Here is a 25,352-nt window from a genome sequence, read left to right as displayed (position 1 = left end):
TAAGACACTAAAAGTAGTAAAACGGTCGAAGTAGAAATTATATAAAACTGCAGGCAGGCAGTAGCAGGACTATCTTTTCTGAAAAAGAGGAATATGGCGTGGACAAAAAGTCACGTGTCACTACAGATCCCTATAATTTGTTTGACCTAGCGAAGTGGTAGTCAGTTGTGATCTTGACTAGTACACGTGTTAGTTTGAGGTTTATGTTGTTTATTGTTATCTGAGAAACAATGAATCGGAAGTTAACTACAGAACAGCATGTGTTTGTTTTTGTAACATGGCGGTCTGCTTCTCTTCTTCATTGATTGACAATGGATCCCTTCTTTTATTGATGGCAAATCAAATGTATATGTCTATAAAAAGCTTTAATAAACCAGCATGCAGACTTTTCATGTTGGCTATCAGCATGACAGAGCTCTTCATCATAAAATCGTATTATTTTCTCGTCATTACAGTGGGGTTTGTGATTTGTTTGTGGAAAGTTTTCAAAGAAGACGAGATATTCGCAAACTAAATTTAAGATTTCAACAGACTAAGTCGGTAGCTTCATCATTCAGGTAGGCCAAAGTCTATTATCGCAGAAGAGAACCTAATCTTGTCACGCAGTGTTTTGTGCAGTCGCCGGCGATCCCCCAAGGAAAAGCATCGAAGGAGTATGAGATAGCAAGAAGCACCTTACGGAGGATCCAGAAAAAGCAGAAATTTAAGACCTATAGGTCTTCTTTACTTCAAAGCCTAAATGAAGATGATCCGGACAGGCATAATATTATGGAATTCTGTGTGCTGTACATAATCCTACAAAAAGCCGAAGTCTCCTGCCCCGAACATATAGGCAGGGATTTTCAGCAGTGGACTAATCGGACTTTATTTTTTTAATGGCACTGACAGGCCTGTAAATTACCTAGACAGCCTTCAAGAAGCATTGTTACAACTACAAAATAGTCCACTTTCTGAATATCTGCAGCCGTTTTGAAAACTGTCCTGGCGACAGGATAGTTTTCTGAAGGTCTTATTTGAAAACTTTGAGGAACGGATTGGCAGACGGAATAATACTGAATTGTTTTCACTATCTCAAACCCATGGATTTTTCAGTCTGGAGTATACTAAAATATGAGGTTTATTCCGTCAAGATTGACGATATTTTATCTGAAGGAACGAATCCAATCAGAACTTGAAAAATCTACCATCCTAGAAGATTTATGGCGAAATATGTAAATCAGTGCTGAAAAAGCAGTGTTTACTTGGAACAGCATGAAAACCACTTTGATCATATTTTGTAGGTTCCATGAACTCTGCTAGTAGTTCTATGTTTCTAATAATAAGTAACGAAAGAATGGGAAACAGAAATAAGAAAACAAAACTTTTGAAAGCCAAGCGAACTAGGAAGAGGTCAAGGAAAATTGAACATTCCATACTTAGCGTTTGCAGATGACTTGGTGATTCTAACTGACAGAGAAGAAATAGCAGTAAAACAAATCGAGACCCTCAAAGAAGTTAGATATTCCGAAACTTAAAACAAATTATGGTGAAAACAACAGAGTCAAACACTTTAAGTACCTCGGTGAAATTATTGAACCAAAGTGAATTGAAAAAGTAGCACAAAAAACAGATTGTAGAAAACAAGAAAACGTCCAGACTTGTTTCACATTTGTATAACAAAAAATGCCTGTGAAAAGGCACTAAAATCAGACACTACAGCACAGTAGAGAGAAAGATTCCTGAATGAGATTTTCACTCTACAGTGTAGTGTGCACTGTTATGAAACTTTCCTGGCAGATTAAAACTGCGTGCCGGGCCGAGACTCGAACTCGAGTCGTGCGTGGGTAGCTCAGAAGGTAGAGCAATTGCCTGCAAAAAGCAAACGTCCCGAGTTCGAGTCTCGTTCTGGCACATAGTTTTAATCTTCCGCGAAAGTTTCATAACAGCGCACACTCCGCTGCAGAGTGAAATCTTTCTGGAAACATCCGCCAGGTTGTGGCTAAGCCATGTCTCCGCAATATCCTTTGTTCCAGGAGTGCTAGTTCTGCAAGGTTCGCAGGAGAGCTTCTCTGAAGTTTGGAAGGTAGGAGACGAGGTACTGGCGGAAGTAAAGCTGTGAGGACAGAGCGTGAGTCGTGCTTGAGTAGCTCAGTAGTTAGAGCACTTTCCTGCGAAAGGCGAGGTCCCGAGTTCGAATCTCGGTCCGGCACACAGTTTTAATTTGCCAGGAAAGTTTCATAACAGCGCACACTCCGCTGCAGAGTGAAAATCTCATTCTGGAAACATCCCCCAGGCTGTGGCTAAGCCATGTCTCCGCAATATCCTTTGTTCCAGAAGTTTTAGTTCTGCAAAGTTCGCAGGAGAGCTTCTGTACAGTTTGGAAGGTAGGAGACGAGGTACTGGCAGAAGTACAGCTGTGAGGACTGGGCGTGAGTCGTGCTTGGATAGCTTAGAAAGTAGTGCACTTGTCCGCAAAAGGCAAAGGTCCAGAGTTCGAATCTAGGTCCTGCACACAGTTTTAATCTACCAGGAAAGTTTCGGAGAGAAAGATTATTAGAAAAATTCTGGAACCACGATAGGCACAAGATGGATGCAGACTAAAAACCATCGAGACAACAGAAAAGGTAACAAACATCGAAACTGATATCAGAAAGAGACGAATGAAGTTCTATGGACACCTAGACAGATTACTCGGAAACATACAACTAAACGTGTATTGGTCAATGTGACATCCCATAAAGCATCAATACTTTGGGTAACTGAAGTTAAGAAGGATTTGACAAAAGCAAAAACTGACGTAACAAACGCATCACACAGGGAGACATTCAGAAGAAAAACTGATAATTGGGAGGTTATTCCAGAGACGAATCCAAAACCATACCGACCAATGTCGACCGAAGAAAGAAAGAAGGTCTTTGGGGAGAAAATGAAGAAATATTAGGAAAATAAGAAGAACCCTAAGAAAGATTCACTTCGTATTGCTGCACCAAACGAATTTTCGACAACTGACTTGTGGCCCACTCTAAGATCAAATGCAAATTTGAGTGTTAAGAATACTTTTCAGAAATTGCTTGTCAAGTTTGTTATTTTATGTGGAAGTGAAGCATGGAAAATAAGCGGTAGGATAAAAAGAGAAAAGACGTTTTTGAAGTGTGGTACTACAGGCAGTACAGGAGAAAGCTGAAGATTAAGCGGTTTGATCGAATAAGTACTGAGGTAAGTAAAAAAAAAATTAGGAGAAAATAGCCATTATCACGATGTGAACAAAAGTAAGGACTGATGGATAGGACATCGTAAGGCATGAAGGAATGGTCGATTCAGAGTTGGAGACAAATGTTGGGAAGCAGTTTCTCGTGGATCTACGTCGTTATGCAGAAATGGAATTGCATGAAGAGGATAGACCAACATGACGTCTGCATCAAACCAGTCTTCCAACTGAAAACCAAATCAGCAAAAATCGCTACCTTACTAGGTTTATGTTCATGTTTGTAAGAACTTATACAGTAATAAAAACCTCACACTGACACTGTTATATCTCAGGAATAACAGTTAAGCCATAATTTAACATTTATAAAATTGCAGTATCAAATAGTCCTACTGCAAAACTGTGAAAGACGCAGGACCAAGAGGCTATTCCTAAAGCCACAGGCAGCAGCTTCGTTACCGCAATGAAATGTAGATAAAATACTGAGGATACTCAATGTCAACCGTTACATTTCACATGTAATAAATATTGACATGATACTCATCTAAGTATTGCTAACGATGGGTTTACATGTATGTAAACTGTAAAGAATATTTATTGACTGTTTAAACAACGAATATAGTCAGTGCGGTATCAGAAGTACAAAAATGTGCTAAAGTGTCTGTGCATATCTACGAAGAATTGTTCAAATAGAACATAGAAAGTTCGGAACCTTTTGCACATGTTTAGTGTAAAAGACCACAACAAAAGCTAAAAAAAGTCGTATGTGAAAAACCAGCAAAATTCAGCTTTGACGTACAAACATATGGTAGTCTCACGTAGAGAGATTGTAAGATGCTTACTTGTGCAATGGATACTTTTTATGAACCGAAGCAAACACATCTAGTGTGTTGCTGTGTGTTATCACATTCTGATTCCTACAGTTCCTTACTGCAACGGTTTCGCCTGACATATTTTGTCTTTGCAGTATGGATTTCACTGTTTTCACCTCGTTGTATGGCATAAAGGCGAGCTAATACTCCTACCGCTGAACATCTTATTATCAGTGGACTGTAAATAGCTTATCGATATCTCCTGTCACCTGTTCTCGACATGAAACTTTTCACAAAGTAATCACGTAATTAAAGTCTGACAATCTATTACTGCAGGAGAGCGAAATGAATGTTATCTTCCGATCTCTCTTCTCCCTCTCTCCCTACCCAATACATTCCTCACTCAACCGTCGTACAGACGTGCCTATCTGTTGTAGAATTACTGACCGATGTTACGGTGTAGATCAGCCGCAGAAGAATGTGGAGCATACAGACAATCCGGCTTTTACATATTCTGTTGTGGGTGGCAACCTCGGTAAAGGTGAGTACTGCGATACCTACAACCAGTGTTTCATATACAGTATGTTTTTGTAGCTCTCCAGACATACCACTGAACTTACTCTATTTGACGTCAAGATCCGCAGATACTGCAGTCATGTTTCTTTTGCCAGAATCAGTTAATGGACATAATTGTGTGATTGACATGATTGTTTGGTCCTTACACGGCTGAGCATCTCAGCATTTTATCTGACAGGCTTAAATTGCGACCATCTCCATTTTTAGCTATAATTTGTGAAGACTACATCATTAAACCAAATAACTTACCTGGCAGACTGAAAAAGTTTGCGAGAGAAACCCCAAACCACCTGCCTTCCAGCGCAGCTCACGTACGAATGTCGGTATAGAAAAACAATAAAACTCCGGTTAACGGTTGCACTGCTTGGCAGACCATGAGGTGTTATGCTCAATGCCGCTTGGAGTGGGCAAAAGCAACGCTCTTATTTACGTACGAAGAAATGTAAAGGAAGAAGGAGCACTAGGCTTCAGCGTCCTGGCTATAACAAAGTAATTAGGGACTGATCACGGGGTCGAAATGGATAAATATGCCGAAGAAATTCAATGTGTTTCTTACCAAAGATCCATCCCGAATTTAGCTGAATGGATTTACGAAAGCCACAGAAAAATCTTTATTTTTCATGTCTACGCATTTACAGTCATCTGCCGCTAGAGGACTCAGAACTGCAGCGTGTAACATGGCGTAGTATAATGTAACCATGTCGATGCGTGAGAAATAGAGTGCTGTAATCGAATTTCGAGTTCGGACACTTCGTCCTCACATGAACACCCCCTCCTTCAGCATGACAATACCGGATCGCATACGAGGATTGCGACATCTGCAACAGTCCGTTGCCTTGGGTTTAGTGTAGTCGATTATCCATAGGGTCCCGACTTGGCCGCATCCGATTTTCATCTGTTTCGAGGAACACCTTTGTGGACTTCACTTCAGCAGTGATGAAGAGGTACAAGCACAGGTAAGGTTGTAGCTTCATCAACAAAATCAAATATTCTGCAGTGATGATATCAGTAAAATGGTCTCTCGTCGGTGGAAATGTGTTCGTTGTCATGGTGACTATTGAGAAATAAATAAATATATAGCTAAAGATGTAGATGTTAAAAATGTTAGTTTTATTTGGAAAGCTTCAGCTGTTTTTACACAATACCGATTGGAGTCCAATGTTGGAGCAGCTGAAAGTTGATCTACTTAGTGACGAGTTACAATACATACCTAACGTGATAGATGGGTGAGTGAACCCGGCAGATGTCTAGTAAGTCATGCATACCTGAGTCCGCGAGCGCGATAACGAATTACTGCAGAGATGCTATGATGAACTGCGGCTCTTCTGCTTGATCTGGACATGGATCCCGTCTTTTGTTGACTGCAAACCAAATGTAAATGTCTTTAAAATGGATTAATAAACCATAATGCAGACCTTTCGTATAAGAGCATGGCATATCTCGCAGCCATGTTATTGTCTTGTATTTTGAAGAAAATCATTAAGATTTGCTAACCTGTACTGCTTGAAGCCCCAACTTGAACGAGAGTGTGAACAGCGTGGCAGATCATCTGAATAAAAACGATGGCAACATGTGTTAACAATATTTCAGGAATGATGGAAACAAATTTTTGTTTTAGTGTGCCAAGGATTACTGGAAGCCTTCCCAAAGTGTAACGGTGTGGTGGTAATGAAACTGAGCCCTACATGTTATTGGCAAATGCGGAGATTTTCAGAAAGAGAAGTAGTCGGCATCAATATACTTTTGTCCACATGAAGTGCTGTTGTGAATATTTCCAATGTACTGGAGCGTAACCATTTCGAGAAGACTTTACCTTGCTACCAACAACCAGATAACTAAAATATTTCAATTCTGAAGTATGCAGGATTATGTAGTACAGTTCTGTTCAAATACAAACTTAGAGTGCTGTTGTGTTCGGTTTGAACGAAAAATTATTGAGCACTTTTGTTGACCATACTAACCAATGGTGTTCCACTAAGGGCTACGAAATGCCAGCGTTAAGTGGAAAGACTAAATAATATATCACGTAGACGAAGGATAATTTAATACTTACCATAAGCCACATGTGTGGCAAAGTACAGAAAAAAGTACGTACGTCTCCGCCTCAGGCAGAGATGCATCTGCGAATACGCTTGTCTCCCATTGTACATAATTAAGATTCATTCTTTGATAAATTACCATCATCTAGCAAATAAAAAATAGGAAGACGATAAATATTCTCCAGTGGTTTAATTTTCCTAAGGATTTTGACTCTATGAATGAAGTCGCACGCTTTTGTAAATCATAACATCACTGAATTATAGGGAAGGAAAACAAATATATTGTTATAAACCCAGGTAACGTAAAATATTAAAATGTTTTTGAGATTACAGAAAGGTAACGAACTAAGTGTGTAAGGGAACCCGTTATTCCGTTCATCGTCCACTTACTTAAGGGGAGTACATATGTCCTATACCCACAGTGTTAAATTTGCAATATTGATGACCCATTATCTCAGAACCTGTGACAGAGACCTGAAATTTTTGGGATGTATAGTATCACTCCTTTTCTGATTACTGAACCAGAATCAAAATGTACAGAGAAATAGTTAGCTAGTTCTAATTTTTTAAAAATGTTGTTCAATATTTTCATTTAAAAGTCCACTTTTTCTTCCGTAAGTAAAAAACCGTTAGAGGTAGAGATGTTTTGGGAGGTTCAGTAGCTGCAGTATATTAAGCGGTAACATAGTGGAAATTAGAGATATGTATCTGTAATAGTTCCTGAGATAATGAGTCAAATAATTTTAAAAATGCAATTTCTGGCAAATCAAGTTCAAACATTTTATTTAATATTAACTTGCACATGGAGGCATGCCAGCTTCTAGAAACAGCCAGGCCCATAATCAGCATTATCTGGATCCTGTTCTTGACTATCCTGCAAGCCTAGAAGCTTCCTTCTTTTCCTGCCTCTTGCTTCTTTAGTCATTTTCTCTGCTGCACGCTGGGCTTTCATGATCCTAAGTCGATCCATTCGCTGAAAGGCTTGCAGTGTGTTGGCACCTGGAGTGAAACCAAGTTCCTCGAGTATCCCAATTCGTCCCTTTATACCATCATTAAACGTTATCGGAGCATCACAAACAACCAACCATAGAGTTTTCCTGCCAACAAAGACATTTTTTGGTATCATCATCATCATCATCATCATCATTTAAGACTGATTATGCCTTTCAGCGTTCAGTCTGGAGCATAGTCCCCCTTATAAAATTCCTCCATGATCCCCTATTCAGTGCTAACATTTTTTGGTATGCGGGTCCAAATTACATTATTGAAAGACTCATTCGGGCTTTGTGTTCGACCATGGAGACATTTAGAAAGAAGTTTTGGATCAGCTAATTCTCTATATATTGGTTTAATAGCTTCCATCACTGAAGATGGTATGATATTTTTGTGCCTAAATTGTTCCTCGCTATCCGCTGCCTGAGCTTTGCGGTACTTGCACCATGAATCTGCACTAGGGGGACAAAGACCATGTATAGGTGTATCATCAGCGGAAGATTTGTGGAAGAATGTAGCCCACACTGCTCGTTTTATCCCTTGTAGATCATGTCTATTCTTTCTTATTGCCATTCCATAATAATGCTTGAGTTAATCAATGTTTTTGTCTATAAGTCTTCGTTTACCATTTAGAGGCCTTCCATCTGATAACTTCTCCTTTCCTTTTGTCTGCTTCAGTTTTTGGAGACGTGTTCCCATCCGTTTTTGAAGGTGGACCACACATTCAATCTTAACAATCTGTTATTACCATAAGGTTGGCTTTCCACTGCTGATTTGTAAGCTTTTGAATCACCATCCCCCAAGTACTCAGTGTAACACACATCTCTCTCCTGTTGTGAACGTCTGAACATAGAAACAACTGCAGTAGCCTCCATACCCCCACTAGTTCCCTCATAATTCTTAGCACCATTTGTTTTATGGCTTTCATTTGTTTCATCAACTGATTTACACTGATGACAGTATTTAGTTAGCACTTCAGTGTCTAAAACTTTACCTGTGTCAACACTAGTGACAGTTGCAACTGAATTTTTTTGATGTGTGACCTCTCTTCTGCAATGTGCCATCAACTTCCACAGATAAGTCTGTTGTGTAATTATACTGCTTCTTTGGCAGCAGCTTTCATAGAAGCAACAGCAACAGATTTGACACATTCACCAACTGCTTCTGTATACTTACTGGATCTGGTTGGTGGGTTTGGCAAGTTCAGCGTTGCACGTAATACTTCAGCTGCAGTCAATCCTTTCCCAATGCACCTCATTCCATGCAGGAATCTAACATTGCTCTCAAACAAGTCATTCTTGCACTTTTCAGAAGTCCAAAATGATGTCGAGAGCCTGCAAACTTCGCACTGAATATCAAGTTTGTTAGCCAGTCCAGCCTAGTCCAGTCCTCAGAGATGCTAATTTGCCCACCACCAACCTTACATGATACAGCATCTTGCAAAACTTGTCCTAACACACTGAAATCTAAAAGAACATAACCTAAAGTATTTTGACATTTTTCAATAAATAAATCCTCATGGTCTCCAAGTTTCCTCTTCGAAGCACTAGTAGGCGTGTTCTTATCACGGGTCTGTGAAAAATCTATTTCAGGATCAACACTGGATTCAGGTTTTGTGATATACTGATTCCCATGGAAAAGTCACTTCTTAAAACAACCGTTTCTTTTCGTCATGTTGAAAAGAGGTATAAGAGCGTATATCAACACACCAAACCACTATGTTTTCAGCTCAAAACTTATGAAACACGACACCCACAAAATAAATAAACAAAATGCATGTGCTATACCGCCATTTCTGTTTACACTGTGCATCCAACCTCTTAACACGAACATTAACATGATTTCAAGGAATAAATAGCTGCAAACCACAGCCTTCTAGATTGAATAGTTCAAGAGGTAATGATAGTTAAGCAAGTCAGTGCAGAACGACCGGATAATTTTACACACACACTGTTAACTTTGAAATGATAAAAACTACACTTCCAATTGGAATTTTTCGACAAATAATGCATCACATTATTCAGGAGAGATCAAATATTAATAAGAGATAATAATCCGAAAATGTCCCTTTTTGACCAATTACGCCATACGTACTCCCCTTAAGTGAGAGACACCAATAACATGTAATTATGTACGAGAATGAATATTCATTCTGCAGTGGACGGTACTCTGATTTGAAAGTTTCTGGCAGATTAAAACTGCGTACTAGACCCGGGCTTGGAACCTGGGACTTTTCCTTTGAGAGCGTGTCATAAATCGTGCTCAGATACTCGGAAGAACACATGCCATCGAAAAGTGAAGGTCTCAGACTACAGTTCTAGTCCAGAAAATAGTGTATTTTGAAGTATAAAGATAGGCATACAGAAGGTTTATAAAATTTAGTATCTCATTGTATCACCACATGATTTACACCAAAGCGATCAATATGTAGCTACAACAGAGCAGTAATGTCGATTCCAGCTACAGAAATTGCCTCATAGTTGTTGTTAGGAGATTCAGAACAAACAAATATTCTAACAAGCTAAAGCCTGCAAACCTGTACAGAATGAACAGCGATGGAATTTTGGCAATGTCGCATAAAAGCGTGCAACTGCGAGCAGGCCTGAGGGGATTTTCCACACTGTTGGACCACGAAGGTGTTGATCTGTACGTGCCTAGAAGCATCATATTGGCACAACAAACATGCCATTAACCACTAAAAACTCCCATTGAGTGTAGCACAGTTATGAGCAATCTAGCAGCACCCTTCGCGACGCCGGGGCCATGAAAGTCTCGACCATGTTATTCTAGAGATGGTGGTTATTGCTGAAGCAACCGTTTTTCAGTTATATTGATTTATTTCAACTCCAGTTTAACTGAACTACTAAAACTGCTCGAAATAACTGCTTTATGAAATAAGCCATTTTCTGTTTTTTATAATAAATGAACATAGAAATCGAACAAAGATTGAAAACTTTTGAATACATCAGTTTCAAGATACGTAAAATCATAATATTAAAATAAACGGACAAGTAAAAGATAATTTAGAGCGTCCAACCTTCACTGTTTTTCTCTGAGAGTGATAAGTAGATACCTACTACAAAAAAGTTACTAGTATTCTCATACTGATTCTAATATTTTAAACTGTAGTCAAGAACCATACTGCTATTTGGAAATTACGAAGACACTACTGAAGGGAAAAAACTGAGATTGAACTGCTATTTTTGGTGTTAATTTCTCTGATTCCATAGCGTACAAGCTGAAAAACGCATACTATGTAGACATAGGCAGCAGATCAGCTGCTATTTTCGTTGCAAACAGTGAATGAATTTTTGTTACGTTTTACATTTTCTCCTTATATATTGCCACAGGTTGGTTGTGGCTCCTCCAGTTTTTAACCTTTTAAAGCAAACAGAGCGTTGTACTTCATTGGTACCATACTTCATAAAATTACTCCCAGACTAGGGATGGTGCCATTCTGTAACACAGCTGGTGTCCGACGACAGCAGCGAGAAACTACTATACAGACGAGATGGGGGTAAGTCTTGCAAATCGCATGCGCAAGCGTGCCATCTTACAGGCTGCGCCACCTGGTAACAGGTATATTATTGTCTCACCACTGCTGTACCAGTTCTACTGCTCTCTTCTGTTGACATTGTTATTCGCTTTTCCTATTTTCTGTAATAACGCAACATTTCGAAGCAATGGAAATTTTACGAATAAAATTTATATGTTCTGTAAAAAAGGTGTATTTAAAAACGATAAACTTTGCACTGCTGCTACAGCTAATTGATGTTTCGTTTTTTACTCAGTTAATAGTAAAAAATAAAAACATCTCTTATAACCGACACCGAAGTACCCAACCATAAAAACTGGAGCAGTACAACAGATGAGCCATTTCCATGTTTTACAGTAGCAGCCTAACTTCTGCCTTAGAGGGCAGTAGTTGGCGACCAGGGTGGACCCCTGCAAGAACCCTGGCAGATGTTCGCGTCGCCCGCACTTCTTGCTCATGGACACATAGTGATACCCGGAACATGGTTGCTGTGTGAAGCAACCAGAGCTAGCAACGCACGTCGCATACGTCACACGTCACCGGTCTTCCGCTGCTGACGGCATAGCCAGCAGACCCAGCGCCTGCAGCACTTCCATCATTGAGTGCAGGGCCGGTCTAGATTTCGGCTCGTGAACGGCACTCTGCCAAGAGTGCCATAGCGCTCAGCCTCACTGCACACTCCCCCACCGCCACACTACGCTGTCTGAGCGGAAGGAGAGGGGACAGGGGGAAACTGCGAAAGCATCACATTTAAATGGCAGCGCAGTCACACTGCATATTACTTGATTTTATACGTGACATTTCTCAACAACACAGATCGCAAACACATTTTCAGCATTGTTTGATTGTAAGAGATAATATAATTTTTATCTGCTACAAACTGACGGAGTATGGAGAGACGCAGACAATTTCACAGATTTTTAGAACTCAGGTTGCCACATAATCGTGACTTTATTTGGTTTTAAAATTGAGGAAAAGTCTTTCACACAGATATGTGGATGTATTGTAGCACTTTTGCAACCTAATTATGGAGGCGAGGAAATTCTACTTGAGGACAGCAATGTAGACATCATACAAAGTTTTAACGTAAACGGATTTGTCATTAAAGCGGAATTACCTTGCAGATCAATCAGTTACATCTGCTCGTGTACAGGAGCACTTTCAACTGAAAGGGCAAACCGTCTAGATTGCCGTTCAAAAATAGATATGACATTGGCAGTGTTCTCAAAAAGATTAGCAAACGATCCCTGTAATTCTTTCAAGACCACAATGAATTCTTCAAACCTCGCGTTTTCTTTAATGGCAGTGAGCTTGGGGAACTGACCTTGGTTTCTCAGAAAGTGTCCCTTCTATAAAGTGATTTTTTAAAAACATTTCCCCATCAGATCGGAAAGAAGTTGTTTCTCACGTTGCAATGTTTTACTGTGGACAGAGTTCAGTCTAGTGCACTTAAAATACGACGCATACAATGCATTCTGGGTGCTATAATTGTCGTACCAGAACAACTTTTTTCGTCGTAAATTCAACAATAGTGAGTTTTAAATTGAAACATCGTTCCAGGCTTGCTCCTTGTCTTAACCAAGCTACTTTGCACCAATATATAAAGTCCCCATAGTTTTGGTTTTATTCCAACGAAATAATATTGCGTGCGGCTTTAGAAATTTTACTATTTGTAGCACTAATTACTTCTCGTGCTGAATGCCTGCAAAGTCTAGCACGAAGTACCTCTTGTATAGAACAGTGAATCCTATCTATCGTTGTAATTTGTTGCTCTTTCATTAGCAGCTAAATCTTTCAATTATTTGTGCATGGTATTGTAATATCGTTTCACAACAAATTTCCAGTACGTGTCGCTTATGTGACTGCTCAATGTATACTGAGAATACTCGTCTGTCTAATCTGTCATTCCCATTCATTTTTAAAGGGTTGTGATGATAGATCGCTAGACTACCCCTTTTTGTGCAAACAGCCACGGGACTTGTCAAAGTCCTTCACGCCACGAACAAGTAGCGAAGGGAAAACAGATCGAGACCACGATTCTGTCGAACTGACGATAGTTGTGCCGACCGAAAAATGCAGCACCGCAGTAGTAAATGAAATGTCGCTCCAGACAAGCCGAGCCATGGCCCGCGCGCGGCCCCTACACGTCGCCCGCGTGAAGTGTGGCACGCCGTGGCCGGCGCTCTTGTAGTGCGAAACTCAGTAAAGATGATTTACTTTACAGCTGAGGTTTCCTAGCCATCACTGGCTAACACAACCACCTCACCACTCCGCCACTCCACCAGCTCAACACCGTAGCGGTCCTTTTTATCCCTGGTCGCTGCAGTATGTTCACTCGCTAATTTACTATCTCACTGAATTTTGTAAGGACCAAAGATTGCCTATCAAGTCTTTCGCTCAGAAGTAAGGAATGTGAGCATAAATAAATCTCACATGTCACATACTGAACAGACTAAGTATCCTAACGTCGGCTTTGCAATATATTCACCAGTTAATTGTAATTAATGTCTATAGTATAAATTTATGGAGACGACCAATGGCTTTGCATTTGAAAACATAACATAGAGAGATATTCTGCAGTTTCATTTCAATTTATCAGCAGCTATTCTAAAAGGAGTGCCTTAATTCAAGTAATTTATCCTCAGTAGCTACTCAAAATGATCAAAATAGACATCGTAAGGATGAAACGGCAGAGATTCACTGATAAGTGGAAATCAAAATACGGAATAGTGCTTATACTAATTGCAAGCAATGATACATAAAATTTCCTGCCGTTAATGTTTTGTATTATTTACGGCAATTCTAAAGTGCTAATGAAAGCCTGTAAAGAGTAAACAGTTGACAAAAGTTGCACAGCGAAAGACGTAATGACCATGCAAAGGGGAAGATATGTCATGGAGGTTGGAACATTGTGTGTATAACTCTTTTAGAGACTGTACCGTGCTCCCTACGACTGATGCAATCTCGTTATAGTATTTACTATAGCAAAAGATATTCTACAGGTAAACTGACACCGAAATACCAGTAAATAAATAAATAAATAATGGTCAAGATATAAATTTGCTGAATAAAAATCACTGAAGAAGTTCTGATTTACATTGTTAATGTTGACTCTTAACTGCGAATGCTATCGATAGTGACTACTGCGTCATGGAAGTTCAAGATTACGGATATAATCATTCAATGCATTTACGGTGCTGTAATCCAACATAAAAAAATGGTTCAAATGGCTCTGAGCACTATCTGAGGTCGCCAGTCCCCTTGAACTTAGAACTACTTAAACCTAACTAACCAAGGACATAACACACATCCATGCCCGAGGCAGGATTCGAACCTGCGACCGGAGCAGTCGCGCGGTTGTGGACTGAAGCGCCTAGAACCGCTCGGTCACCGCGGTCAGCAATCCAACATCAACAGGTATGAAACTTCGTAGCAGATTAAAACTGTTGTTGGACCGGGACTCGAACGTGGGATCCTTTATCTTCCCTGGCGAAGACGGTATTGCGTAACATAAACGATGCGGGTAGCCATGTTCCTACATATGAAAGATGATGTCAGTTCGTGCCATTCTGAGGATGTAAATCAGGTTTGCTTTAAATACACGCTGTTACGGTCGTTAGTGTTAGTTACGTTTGAGAGTGGACGAGATGAGTCGGTTGGTCAAGAAAATTTATAAGGGACAAAAACCCCTTTACTAACATCTCACTGAGTTGGAACGAGGTCGTGTAATAAGGCTGCGAGAACCTGAGTGTTCCTTCTGCGATAATACAGGGAGACTTAGCAGGAATTTAGCCATTGTAAATACGTACTGGCAGCGATGGTCATGAAAATGCACGGTCGCAAGAAGACCGGTCTCCGGATGGCCATGTGGCACTACCAAGAGAGAAGGGCACCACAGTCGCAACAAACTGTTACAAATAGGTTATTTCAAAGACACTTCCAAGCCAGACGCCTCTTAGTGTGCATTCCACTGCCCCTGAACCACCACCATTTGCGATTTCAGTGGTGTCAAGCGAGAGCTCATTGGAGGTGATGGTGGAGGTCTGTTGTGTTTTCTAATGAAAGTTGGTTCAGCCTCGGTGCCAGCGATAGCCATGTGTCGGTTAGGAGGAGGTCACCTGAGGGCCTATAACCAATCTGTGTGCGTGCTAGAGACGCTCGACCTACACCTGGAGTTATGGTCTGGGGAGTGATTTCCTATGACAGCAGGAACACACTCGCAGTTATACCACGAACTCTGACTGCAAAACCGTACGTCAGCCTGGCAATTCGGCCTGTTGTGCTGCCATTCATGGACATCGTCCAGTGGGAGATTTTCCCGCTGGATAACGCTCGCCCACATACCGCTGTTGTAACCCAAGCTGCTCTACAGAGTGTCGGAATGTTGCCTTGGCCTGCTCGATCAACGGATCTGTCTCTAGTCGCTCACGTATTTGACATCATTTGCCGACAACTCCAGCGTCACCCAAGACCAGCATTAACCGTCCCAGTATTTACCGACCAAGTGCAACTGGCATGGAACTCCAACCTACAAACTGACATCTGGCACCTGTACAACTCAAGGCAAGCACGGGTGCATGCTTGCATTCAACGTTCTGTCTGTTACACCGATTACTAATGTACCTGCCGGCCGCGGTAGTCTCGCGGTTAAGGCGCTCAGTCCGGAACCGCGCGACTGCTACGGTCACAGTTTCGAATCCTGCCTCGGGCATGGATGTGTGTGATGTCCTTAGGTTAGTTAGGTTTAAGTAGTTCTAAGTTCTAGGGGACTGATGACCACAGATGTTAAGTCCCATAGTGCTCAAAGCCATTTGAACCATTTGAACTAATGTAACAGCGTTTCTATTTTCGAATGGCTTATCTAGCGCTTAAATTAACCTGTTTTCTAGCAGTGTTGTATCACTTAAATATGTTACCTAGACAAATGTATTCCCGAAATTTTATTAATCTACATTGATTATTTTTTGAGATTGCTGTATTTTTCCGTCAGTGTAATAAGCCAGTAGAGGAAACATGGTGTTCAACAAACTAATCACATTTCTCGTACTGACATGTTATAAATAAGGCTTTTTGTTTACAAGTAAATATTTATCTAGATACTGCGGAGAATTGGTCATCAACCAAACAAAAAAAAATGATTCAAATGGCTCTGAGCACTATGGAACTTAACTGCTGAGGTCATCAGTCCCCTAGAACTTAGAACCGCTTAAACCTAACTGACCTAAAGACATCACACACATCCACGTCCGAGGGAGGATTCGAACCTGCGACCGTAGCGGTCGCGCGGTTCCAGACTGTAGCGCCTAGAACCGCTCGGCCACCCCGGACGGCTCAACCAAACAGTTTTCATATTTAAAACATAAACAGATTTAAGATTTTGTATTTCGAATTTTTTGTGACGTTCGCTTACTCAAATGTAACAACGCTCCGACAGTGTGACGAGGTGCTGGTGGCCGTGCGGGAGGGCGTACTGAGAGGCAGCACAGCCACGAGCGCCTACAACACGACGTACTCCGCCTTCCTGGGCATTCCGTACGCCGAGCCGCCGGTTGGCGACCTACGCTTCGAGGTGAGTGGCCATAGGCACGGCTCTTGTTTCATTATTATTTCTCTTTCCTGTCTCAGACGTTACGCCTGGTTAAAAATGGAAAGTGACGCGGACCTTGATCAAGTGTGACTTCCTTTTAACTGTACGCTTTATGTTACATTGCATTTAGGAACTTTCGGGTAATTGAACATGTATCAATAACTACAGATTTCTGTAGTTGTATATGTACGTTTGGATGTAGCTGTATTGCGTTGATGTGCTGGTGGATATTGTGTGGTATGAATCCTGTAGCTGATAGTATAATTGGTATAATGTCAACTTTATCCTGATGCCACATGTCCTTGACTTCCTCAGCCTGTTGGATGTATTTTTCAATTCTTTCTTCTGTTTTCTTCTGTATATTTGTTGTATTGGGTATGGATATTTCGATTAGTTGTGTTAATTTCTTCTTTTTATTGGTGAGTATGATGTCAGGTTTGTTACGTGGAGTTGTTTTATCTGTTATAATGGTTCTGTTCCAGTTTAATTTGTATTCATCGTTATCCAGTATATTTTGTGGTGCATACTTGTATGTGGGAACGTGTTGTTTTATTAGTTTATGTTCTATGGAAAGTTGTTGATGTATTATTTTTGCTACATTGTCATGTCTTCTGCGGTACTCTGTATTTGCTGGTATTGTACATCCGCTTGTGATGTGATCTACTGTTTCTATTTGTTGTTTGCAAAGTCTGCATTTATCTGTTGTGGTATTGGGATCTTTAATAATATGCCTGCTGTAATATCTGGCGTTTATTGTTTGATCCTGTATTGCAATCATGAATCCTTCCGTCTCACTGTGTATATTGCCTTTTCTTAGCCATGTGTTGAATGCGTCTTAATCGATGTGTGGCTATGTTAGATGATACGGTTGCTTACCATGTAGTGTTTTCTTTATCCAATTTACTTACTTCGTATCTGTTGATGTTATGTGATCTAAAGGGTTGTAGAAGTGGTTATGAAATTGCAATGGTGTAGCCGATGTATTTATATGAGTGATTCCTTTGTGTATTTTGCTAGTTACTGCCCGTTCTATAAAGAATTTTCTTAAATTGTCTACCTGTCCATAACGAAGGTTTTTGATGTCGATATATCCCCTTCCTCCTTCCTTTCTGCTTCATGTGAATCTTTCTGTTGCTGAACGTATGTGATGTATTCAATATTTGTGGCATTATGATGGTGTAAGTGGATTGAGTGCTTCTAGGTCTGTGTTACTCCATTTCACTACTCCAAATGAGTAGGTCAATATTGGTATAGCATAGGTATTTATAGCTTTTGTCTTGTTTCTTGCTGTCAATTCTGTTTTCAGTATTTTTGTTAATCTTTGTCTATATTTTTCTTTTAGTTCTTCTTTAATATTTGTATTATCTATTCCTATTTTTTGTCTGTATCCTAGATATTTATAGGCATCTGTTTTTTCCATCGCTTCTATGCAGTCTCTGTGGTTATCCAATACGTAATCTTCTTGTTTAGTGTGTTTTCCCTTGACTACGCTACTTTTCTTACATTTATCTGTTCCAAAAGCCATATTTATATCATTGCTGAATACTTCTGTTATCTTTAGTAATTGGTTGAGTTGTTGATTTGTTGGTGCCAGTAGTTTCAGATCATCCATGTATAGCAAATGTGTGATTTTGTGTTGGTATGTTCCAGTAATATAGTATCCATAATTTGTATTATTTAGCTTGTTGGATAGTGGGTTCAGAGCAAGGCAGAACCAGAAAGGACTTAATGAGTCTCCTTGGTATATTCCACGCTTAATCTGTATTGGCTGTGATGTGATATTACGAGGGCGGTTCAGAAAGTAACCTCCGATTGGTCACAGTGCGGGTTGTGGGGGGAGTAGCGACGCCATCTGTGCGTTCACGCACTCAACAGGTCAGTCGGCATCAAGCCGTGGTCGAGTGAACGTCGTACCTGCGCTAGTTTAGTTTTTGTGGCAGTTTGAAATGTGTGCTGCAATAGAAAACCCTGCCAAATGTGAAGTGCATGCTGTCATAAGGTTTTTTACAGCCAAAGGATATTCTGCAGCAGCTATTCATCGTGAGCTTTGTGCCATGTATGGACCAAGAGTTATGAGTGAAGGAGTTGTCCGTGAATGGGTACGTTTATTTAAAAGTGGACGAGAAAACGTTCATGATGAAGAGAGGAGTGGTAGACCATCATTGGTGACTGACGAACTCGTTCAGACAGTTGATGCAAAAGTTCGTGAAAACCGACGTTTCTCAATGTCGAAGTTGTCTACTGGTTTTCCACAAATTTCTAAGACTCTCTTGTACGAGATAGTGACAGCAAGATTGGGTTACCGTAAGTTCTGTGCACGCCCGTCCTCACTCTGCTCGCAGAACAATGGCCCTTCTTGAGTCCTTCAAGTGGGACGTTATCAACCATCCACCTTACAGCCCAGACTTGGCGCCAAGTGATTATCACCTCTTCATGCATTTGAAGAAATGGCTCGGGTCACAGCGGTTTGATGACGACGAAGAGCTCAAGGATGTGGTCACAGGCTGGCTCCAGGCACAAGCGGGTGATTTTTATGCAGAAGGAATTTCAAAGCTTGTGAAGAGATACGATAAGTGCCTCAATCGCTATGGAGACTATGTAGAAAAATAGTGCAAAGATGTAGTTGTAAGATGTATATATTAAAATATTTTTATTTAACTTGGTGTATTTTTTTAAATCAACCGGAGGTTACTTTCTGAACGGCCCTCGTATTTTAATTTGTTTGGATATTAAGTGTGGTTTTCCAATTTTTCATTACTATGTTTAGGAACTGTATCAATTTAGGATCTACTTTGTATATTTCCAATATTTGTAGTAACCATGAGTGGGGTACACTATCAAAAGCTTTTTGGTAATCAATGTATGCATAGTGTAGCGACCTTTGTTTAGTTTTAGCTTGATATGTCACCTCTGCATCTATTATCAGTTGCTCTTTACATCCTCGTGCTCCTTTGCAACAGACTTTTTGTTCTTCATTTATAATTTTGTTCTGTGTTGTATGTGTCATTAATTACTGTGTAATGACTGAAATTAATATTTTGTATATTGTTGGTAGGCATGTTATGGGGCGATATTTTGCGGGGTTTGGTGTGTCTGCTTGATCTTTAGGTTTCAGATAAGTTATTCGATGTGTAAGTGTATCAGGGAATGTGTATGAGTCTGCAATGTAGCTGTTAAATAATTTAGTTAGATGTGAATGTGTTGAGGTGAACTTCTTTAGCCAGAAATTTGCTATTTTATCTTTTCCAGGGGCTTTCCAATTTTGCATTGAATTAATTGCACGGGTGACTTCATGTTGCAAAATTATCACTTCAGGCAGTTGTGGTATCATCTTGTATGTGTCTGTTTCTGCTTGTATCCACCGTGCATGCCTGTGATGTTCTACCGGGTTTGACCATATGTTGCTCCAGAAGTGTTCCATGTCTGTTATGTTTGGTGGATTGTCTATTTTAATGTGTGTGTTATCTATTGTCTGACAAAATTTCTTTTGGTTTGTGTTGAATGTTTTGTTTTGTTTCCCTCTATTTTCAATTTTGTTTGTATCTTCTAAGTCGTTTGGCCAATGCTTGTAATTTCTGCTTCTTTTAATCTAATTGCTCTATCGCTTCTTGTTGTGAGATTTTATCTAACCTTTTTCGTTTTTTCTCTGATATTCCATTTCTTATTAAATGTGTTAGCTGTCCGATGTCTTTTCTCAGTTTTTCTATTCTGATCTGTAGCCTGTGTTGACATGCTGCTTTTGTGGGTTTCTTCTGTGTGTTGGTTTGTTCTGATCTCTGCCTAGTGTGTATATTTAGGGTAATGAGTGCTCCTGTATAAACCAGTAGTTGTAACTCTTCCATAGTTGAATTTTCATTTATTTTGTTGTGTATGATTGTGTTGATAGTTGTTATTGTTGTTTCGACTTGTGGGTTATTTGGTGGTCTATGCAAGAATGGTCTAATGTCTGTATTTGTGTCTTTATATTCTATATATGTCAGTTGAAATTTTTCTTCTATATCTAACATGTGTGTCATTTCATGTTCTATTTGTGCTTGTTCTGGTGGCCGTCTTAAGATTTCGTTTTCCTCTGATTGTTTAATCGATGCGTGGTGTTCTTTGTTTGTTTGCTCTTGGATGTTTGAGTCCATTACTGTATTATCTTCTTGTTCTGATTGCACAATATTTTGTTCCAGTATTTGTTGTACTTGTTGTTTGATGTTTTCTAATTCTGACTGGGGTATCCTGTTATTTTTTATTATTACACGGATCTGATCAGCTAGTCGTCGTTCTGTTAAATACTTTAATTCTGGGTATCTGGTAATAAATGTTGTGTATACTTGTGATCTGTATCCAGTTGTGTTGGTTCCTAAGTTTGTTGCTTGGTAATAACAGAACATGAGGTGTCGGTTAACTGCATCTGACCATCTCATCCTCTGTCTTTGTTTTCCTTCTAGAGTGGTTGCAGGAAGCATGTCCTGCAAAACACCTCTATTTGGATTTAAATGATTTTCTGTGTGGCTAGCAGTGTCGTTGCCATTGTGGACGGGCATAGGGTTCAAGCGTCGTCCCCGACCATGACAGTGCTGGTCCGAGGCTTCATTAGTTCTGTCCTGAACCAACTAATCACACTAAAAGGGGGGTTAGCCCTATTAGTGGTTTGTTCTTTTCGTCGCCTTTTACGACTGGCAGAACATACCGGAGGCCTATTCTTTTCCCGGGCCTTATTATTATTATTCTTCTTTAAATCTCGCTTGCAATGAGATAAGTTTCTCTCAGGTATGTTCACGGAGAGCTGCGAATGATACATGAACGAGTTACAGAAAAATGGTTGATAGTCAAAGAAATGTAACATTTTATGAATGTTTGCTGGCTGAGCGAACGTATGCCAGACGAGTGAAATGAATCCTATTTGTAAGAAAGGCGATAAAACACAATGCCAAAATTTCCGAGGAATAAGTGTAGAAAATTCCTACAGCAAACTGTATGCTAAATTATGAACAAGAGATTGGTACCAATAGCAGAAGCGCAACTATTAGAGGTAGAACATGGTTGTAGAGAAGGTAGATCATGTTCGGACTGTCTTTTCATTCTGGCGCAAGTAACCAAGAAAAGACGGGGAATTTAATTGTCAACTTACTACGAATTTATCGATTACGAAAAGGCGTTTGACAAAGTAAAGCGTAAAATGCTATGGGAATCACTTAAGGCGTTGGGAGTTCCAGCACAAGCATTATATAAAAATAATAATAAAAGGATCCGTCCTCTGAGGAACGGGAAAGAATCTGCCGATATCAATCAAGGGGTCAGACAAGGCGGCAAAGGCCCCCCACCCTCCCTTTAATGTTTACATTTACGATATAGTTTGTAAATGATTGATTTTATTAAATAACGCATTAAGAAGTGGTAATTTTAATTTCATGACGATACTGTTTGCTGATGATCAGATTATAATAGAAGAATCTTGAGAAAAATTTCAAATTTCAGTACAAAAACTGAGTCAAACTGCCGCTAAATATGGAATGACGCTGTTGACAGATAAAACAAAAGTGATGGCCTTTCAAGGATTGGAGTCCATAAGAGCCAAAATCATTGTAGATGGGCAAATAATTGAACAAGTTAGAGATTTAAATATTCAGGACGCAATTTTAAATGTCTCAACCCAGATAATGTAGAGCTCAAACCAGCCAGATTTAAACATTTCTGTGGAACTACACAGCATACATTAAATCATAACTTACGGAAAGAACCATTAATTAAACTCTACAAAGTAATTGTGTTACCTTTGATGCTGTATGGTAGCGAATATTGGACCCTAACATCTGATCAGTTATGGCAAATCGAATCATCAGAGATAAAATTCCTCCGCTTTTCAGCGGGATATTCATTGCTTGACCATAAAAGAAATCACGATATTAGAGAAGAACTAAAAGTTGAAGCTGTTACAAATATAATTGAAAAATACCTAATGAACTGAAAAGACCATGTTCAGAGTATGTCTAACCCTTACAGAAATAGTGTGAAAAGTATTGAGGCAGAACAGGCCAAAAGACCATATCGTTGAAGACGATGATGATGGTAAATGTTACATTTAAAACAATATATATTGCTGTAAACTTACTTTTTGGTGGCGAGCAGCATGAGTATAAATAGTAGGTGGGATGTCAAGTTTCGCGATTAAGGACTAGCTGACTGATCATATCACAGGCAAGTTGAAGTCTCCAATAACCATCCGAATTTATGATTTCCTCCTTTCATTACCACTGCATTATCAGCACGATGAAAAAAATTATAAGAGCACATGGTTCGGTTAGCAACACTGTAGATGGTGTGTAACCGTACCATCAGCTGATCATGTTAATCTCCACAGGTCTCGCAAGTTGCGAGAGTCAAGTGAGTGAGTATGTGCCAGTTGGTTATGTGAGATCAGCCCGGTGAGATGGGTCAACGTGGAGAAAGAGACAGAATGACGTAAAGTAGCTGTCGGGTATGCACTTCTCTCTGAAAATGCCAGTTATAAAGTTGATAGATTTCGGTGTTTCAACGGGTCTGCAAAGAATAATGTATCAGCTGCAACCATGTAATGGGTCGTCAAAAGATCCTGACTGAAAGGTGCCAGAGCTAGCTCACTAATTTGTTACATCGTTTAATTCTTAATTTCTTTGCGTGTTTTTGGTACTTGCATTGTCTAATTCATAAATTTCTGGCGTATTATAGTATTTGAGAGTTGTAGCATCGCGTTTTAGTACCTGAATAGTGTAAAATCGCGTAGTCTCCTTCCGCCGCCGAGCAGTGTGTCAGCAGTGCGCAAGTAGCAGCATTACTGCATTTACTAGGCAATCTTGTATTTTAATAACCGTTTAAATTTTGTGTCGATTTGTTTGCACTCTCTGTAGATTAGTTCAGACATTCTTTGCACAACAGTTTTTAGCATGGATAGGGACTGCAACTGCTGTGTTCGGATGCAGGCTGAGTTGGCATCCCTTTGCTCCCAGCTTCAGGCAGTGTTGGCTTCGGTCACACAGCTTGAGGCTGTTGCCAATGGGCATCACTGTGGGGTTCCGGATGGGGGTTTGTCGGGGACGGCCAGCTTGTCCCATGCATCCCCCGATTGGACTACGACTGTCGTTGCCCGGGATACTGCCCGCATTGAGGCTGATCCCTCACCTGTGGTAGAGTGGGAGGTCGTCTCAAGGTGTGGCAGGGGACGAAAGGCATTCCGGAGGGCTGAACGGAAGGCCTCTCCGGTTTGTCTGACGAACCAGTTTCAGGCTCTGTCTCAGGCTGATACTGATCTTCGGCCTGACATGGCTGCTTGTCCTGTTCTGGAGGTTGCCCCTCAGTCTGCAAGATCAGGGCGGTCGCAGAGGGTGGGCTCACTGGTAGTTTGGAGCTCCAACGTCAGGCGCGTAATGGGGCCCCTTAGGGATATGGCAGCAAGAGAGGGGAAAAAACCAATGTGCGCTCCATGTGCGTACCGGGGGGAGTCATTCCAGATGTGGAAAGGGTCCTTCCGGATGCCATGAAGGGTACAGGGTGCACCCATCTGCAGGTGGTCGCTCATGTCGGCACCAATGATGTGTGTCGCTATGGATCCGAGGAAATCCTCTCTGGCTTCCGGCGGCTATCTGATTTGGTGAAGACTGCCAGTCTCGCTAGCGGGATGAAAGCAGAGCTCACCATCTGCAGCATCGTCGACAGGACTGACTGCGGACCTTTGGTACAGAGCCGAGTGGAGGGTCTGAATCAGAGGCTGAGATGGTTCTGCGACCGTGTGGGCTGCAGATTCCTCGACTTGCGCCATAGGGTGGTGGGGTTTCGGGTTCCGCTGGATAGGTCAGGAGTCCACTACACGCAACAAGCGGCTACACGGGTAGCAGGGGTTGGGTGGCGTGGGCTGGGCGGTTTTTTAGGTTACATGGCCTTGGGCAAGTACAGAAAGGGCAACAGCCTCAACGGGTGCAGGGCAAAGTCAGGACATGCGGGGACCAAGCAGCAATCGGTATTGTAATTGTAAACTGTCGAAGCTGCGTTGGTAAAGTACCGGAACTTCAAGCGCTGATAGAAAGCACCGAAGCCGAAATTGTTATAGGTACAGAAAGCTGGTTGAAGCCAGAGATAAATTCTGCCGAAATTTTTACAAAGGTACAGACGGTGTTTAGAAAGGTTAGATTGCATGCAACCGGTGGTGGAGTGTTCGTCGCTGTTAGTAGTAGTTTATCCTGTAGTGAAATAGAAGTGGATAGTTCCTGTGAATTATTATGGGTGGAGGTTACACTCAACAACCGAGGTAGGTTAATAATTGGCTCCTTTTACCGACCTCCCGACTCAGCAGCATTAGTGGTAGAACAACTGAGAGAAAATTTGGAATACATTTCACATAAATTTTCTCAGCATGTTATAGTCTTAGGTGGAGATTTCAATTTACCATATACAGACTGGGACACTCAGATGTTTAGGACGGGTGGTAGGGACAGAGCATCGAGTGACATTATACTGAGTGCACTATACGAAAATTAACTCGAGCAATTAAACAGAGAACCGACTCGTGGAGATAACATCTTGGACCTACTGATAACAAATAGACCCGAACTCTTCGACTCTGTGTGAACAGAACAGGGAATCAGTGATCATAAGGCCGTTGCAG

At 40.7% G+C, this 25,352-nt stretch overlaps 1 protein-coding gene across 1 annotated transcript in view; it reads left to right on the top strand.

The window, feature by feature from the left end:
- Positions 1-4,403: 4,403 nt before the first annotated feature.
- LOC124607326 (acetylcholinesterase-like) overlaps positions 4,404-25,352 on the top strand; it is a 141,542-nt gene continuing 120,593 nt past the window's right edge. The window contains exons 1-2 of the mRNA XM_047139627.1: positions 4,404-4,537; positions 16,574-16,708. Of these exons, the coding sequence (XP_046995583.1) occupies positions 4,475-4,537; positions 16,574-16,708 (198 nt within the window). The 5' untranslated portion in view covers positions 4,404-4,474. The remainder of the gene's footprint in view (positions 4,538-16,573; positions 16,709-25,352) is intronic.

Source organism: Schistocerca americana, chromosome 3 (genome assembly GCF_021461395.2).
Source record: "Schistocerca americana isolate TAMUIC-IGC-003095 chromosome 3, iqSchAmer2.1, whole genome shotgun sequence".
Lineage (NCBI taxonomy): Eukaryota > Metazoa > Arthropoda > Insecta > Orthoptera > Acrididae > Schistocerca > Schistocerca americana.
This window is presented reverse-complemented; position numbering and strand designations above follow the sequence as displayed.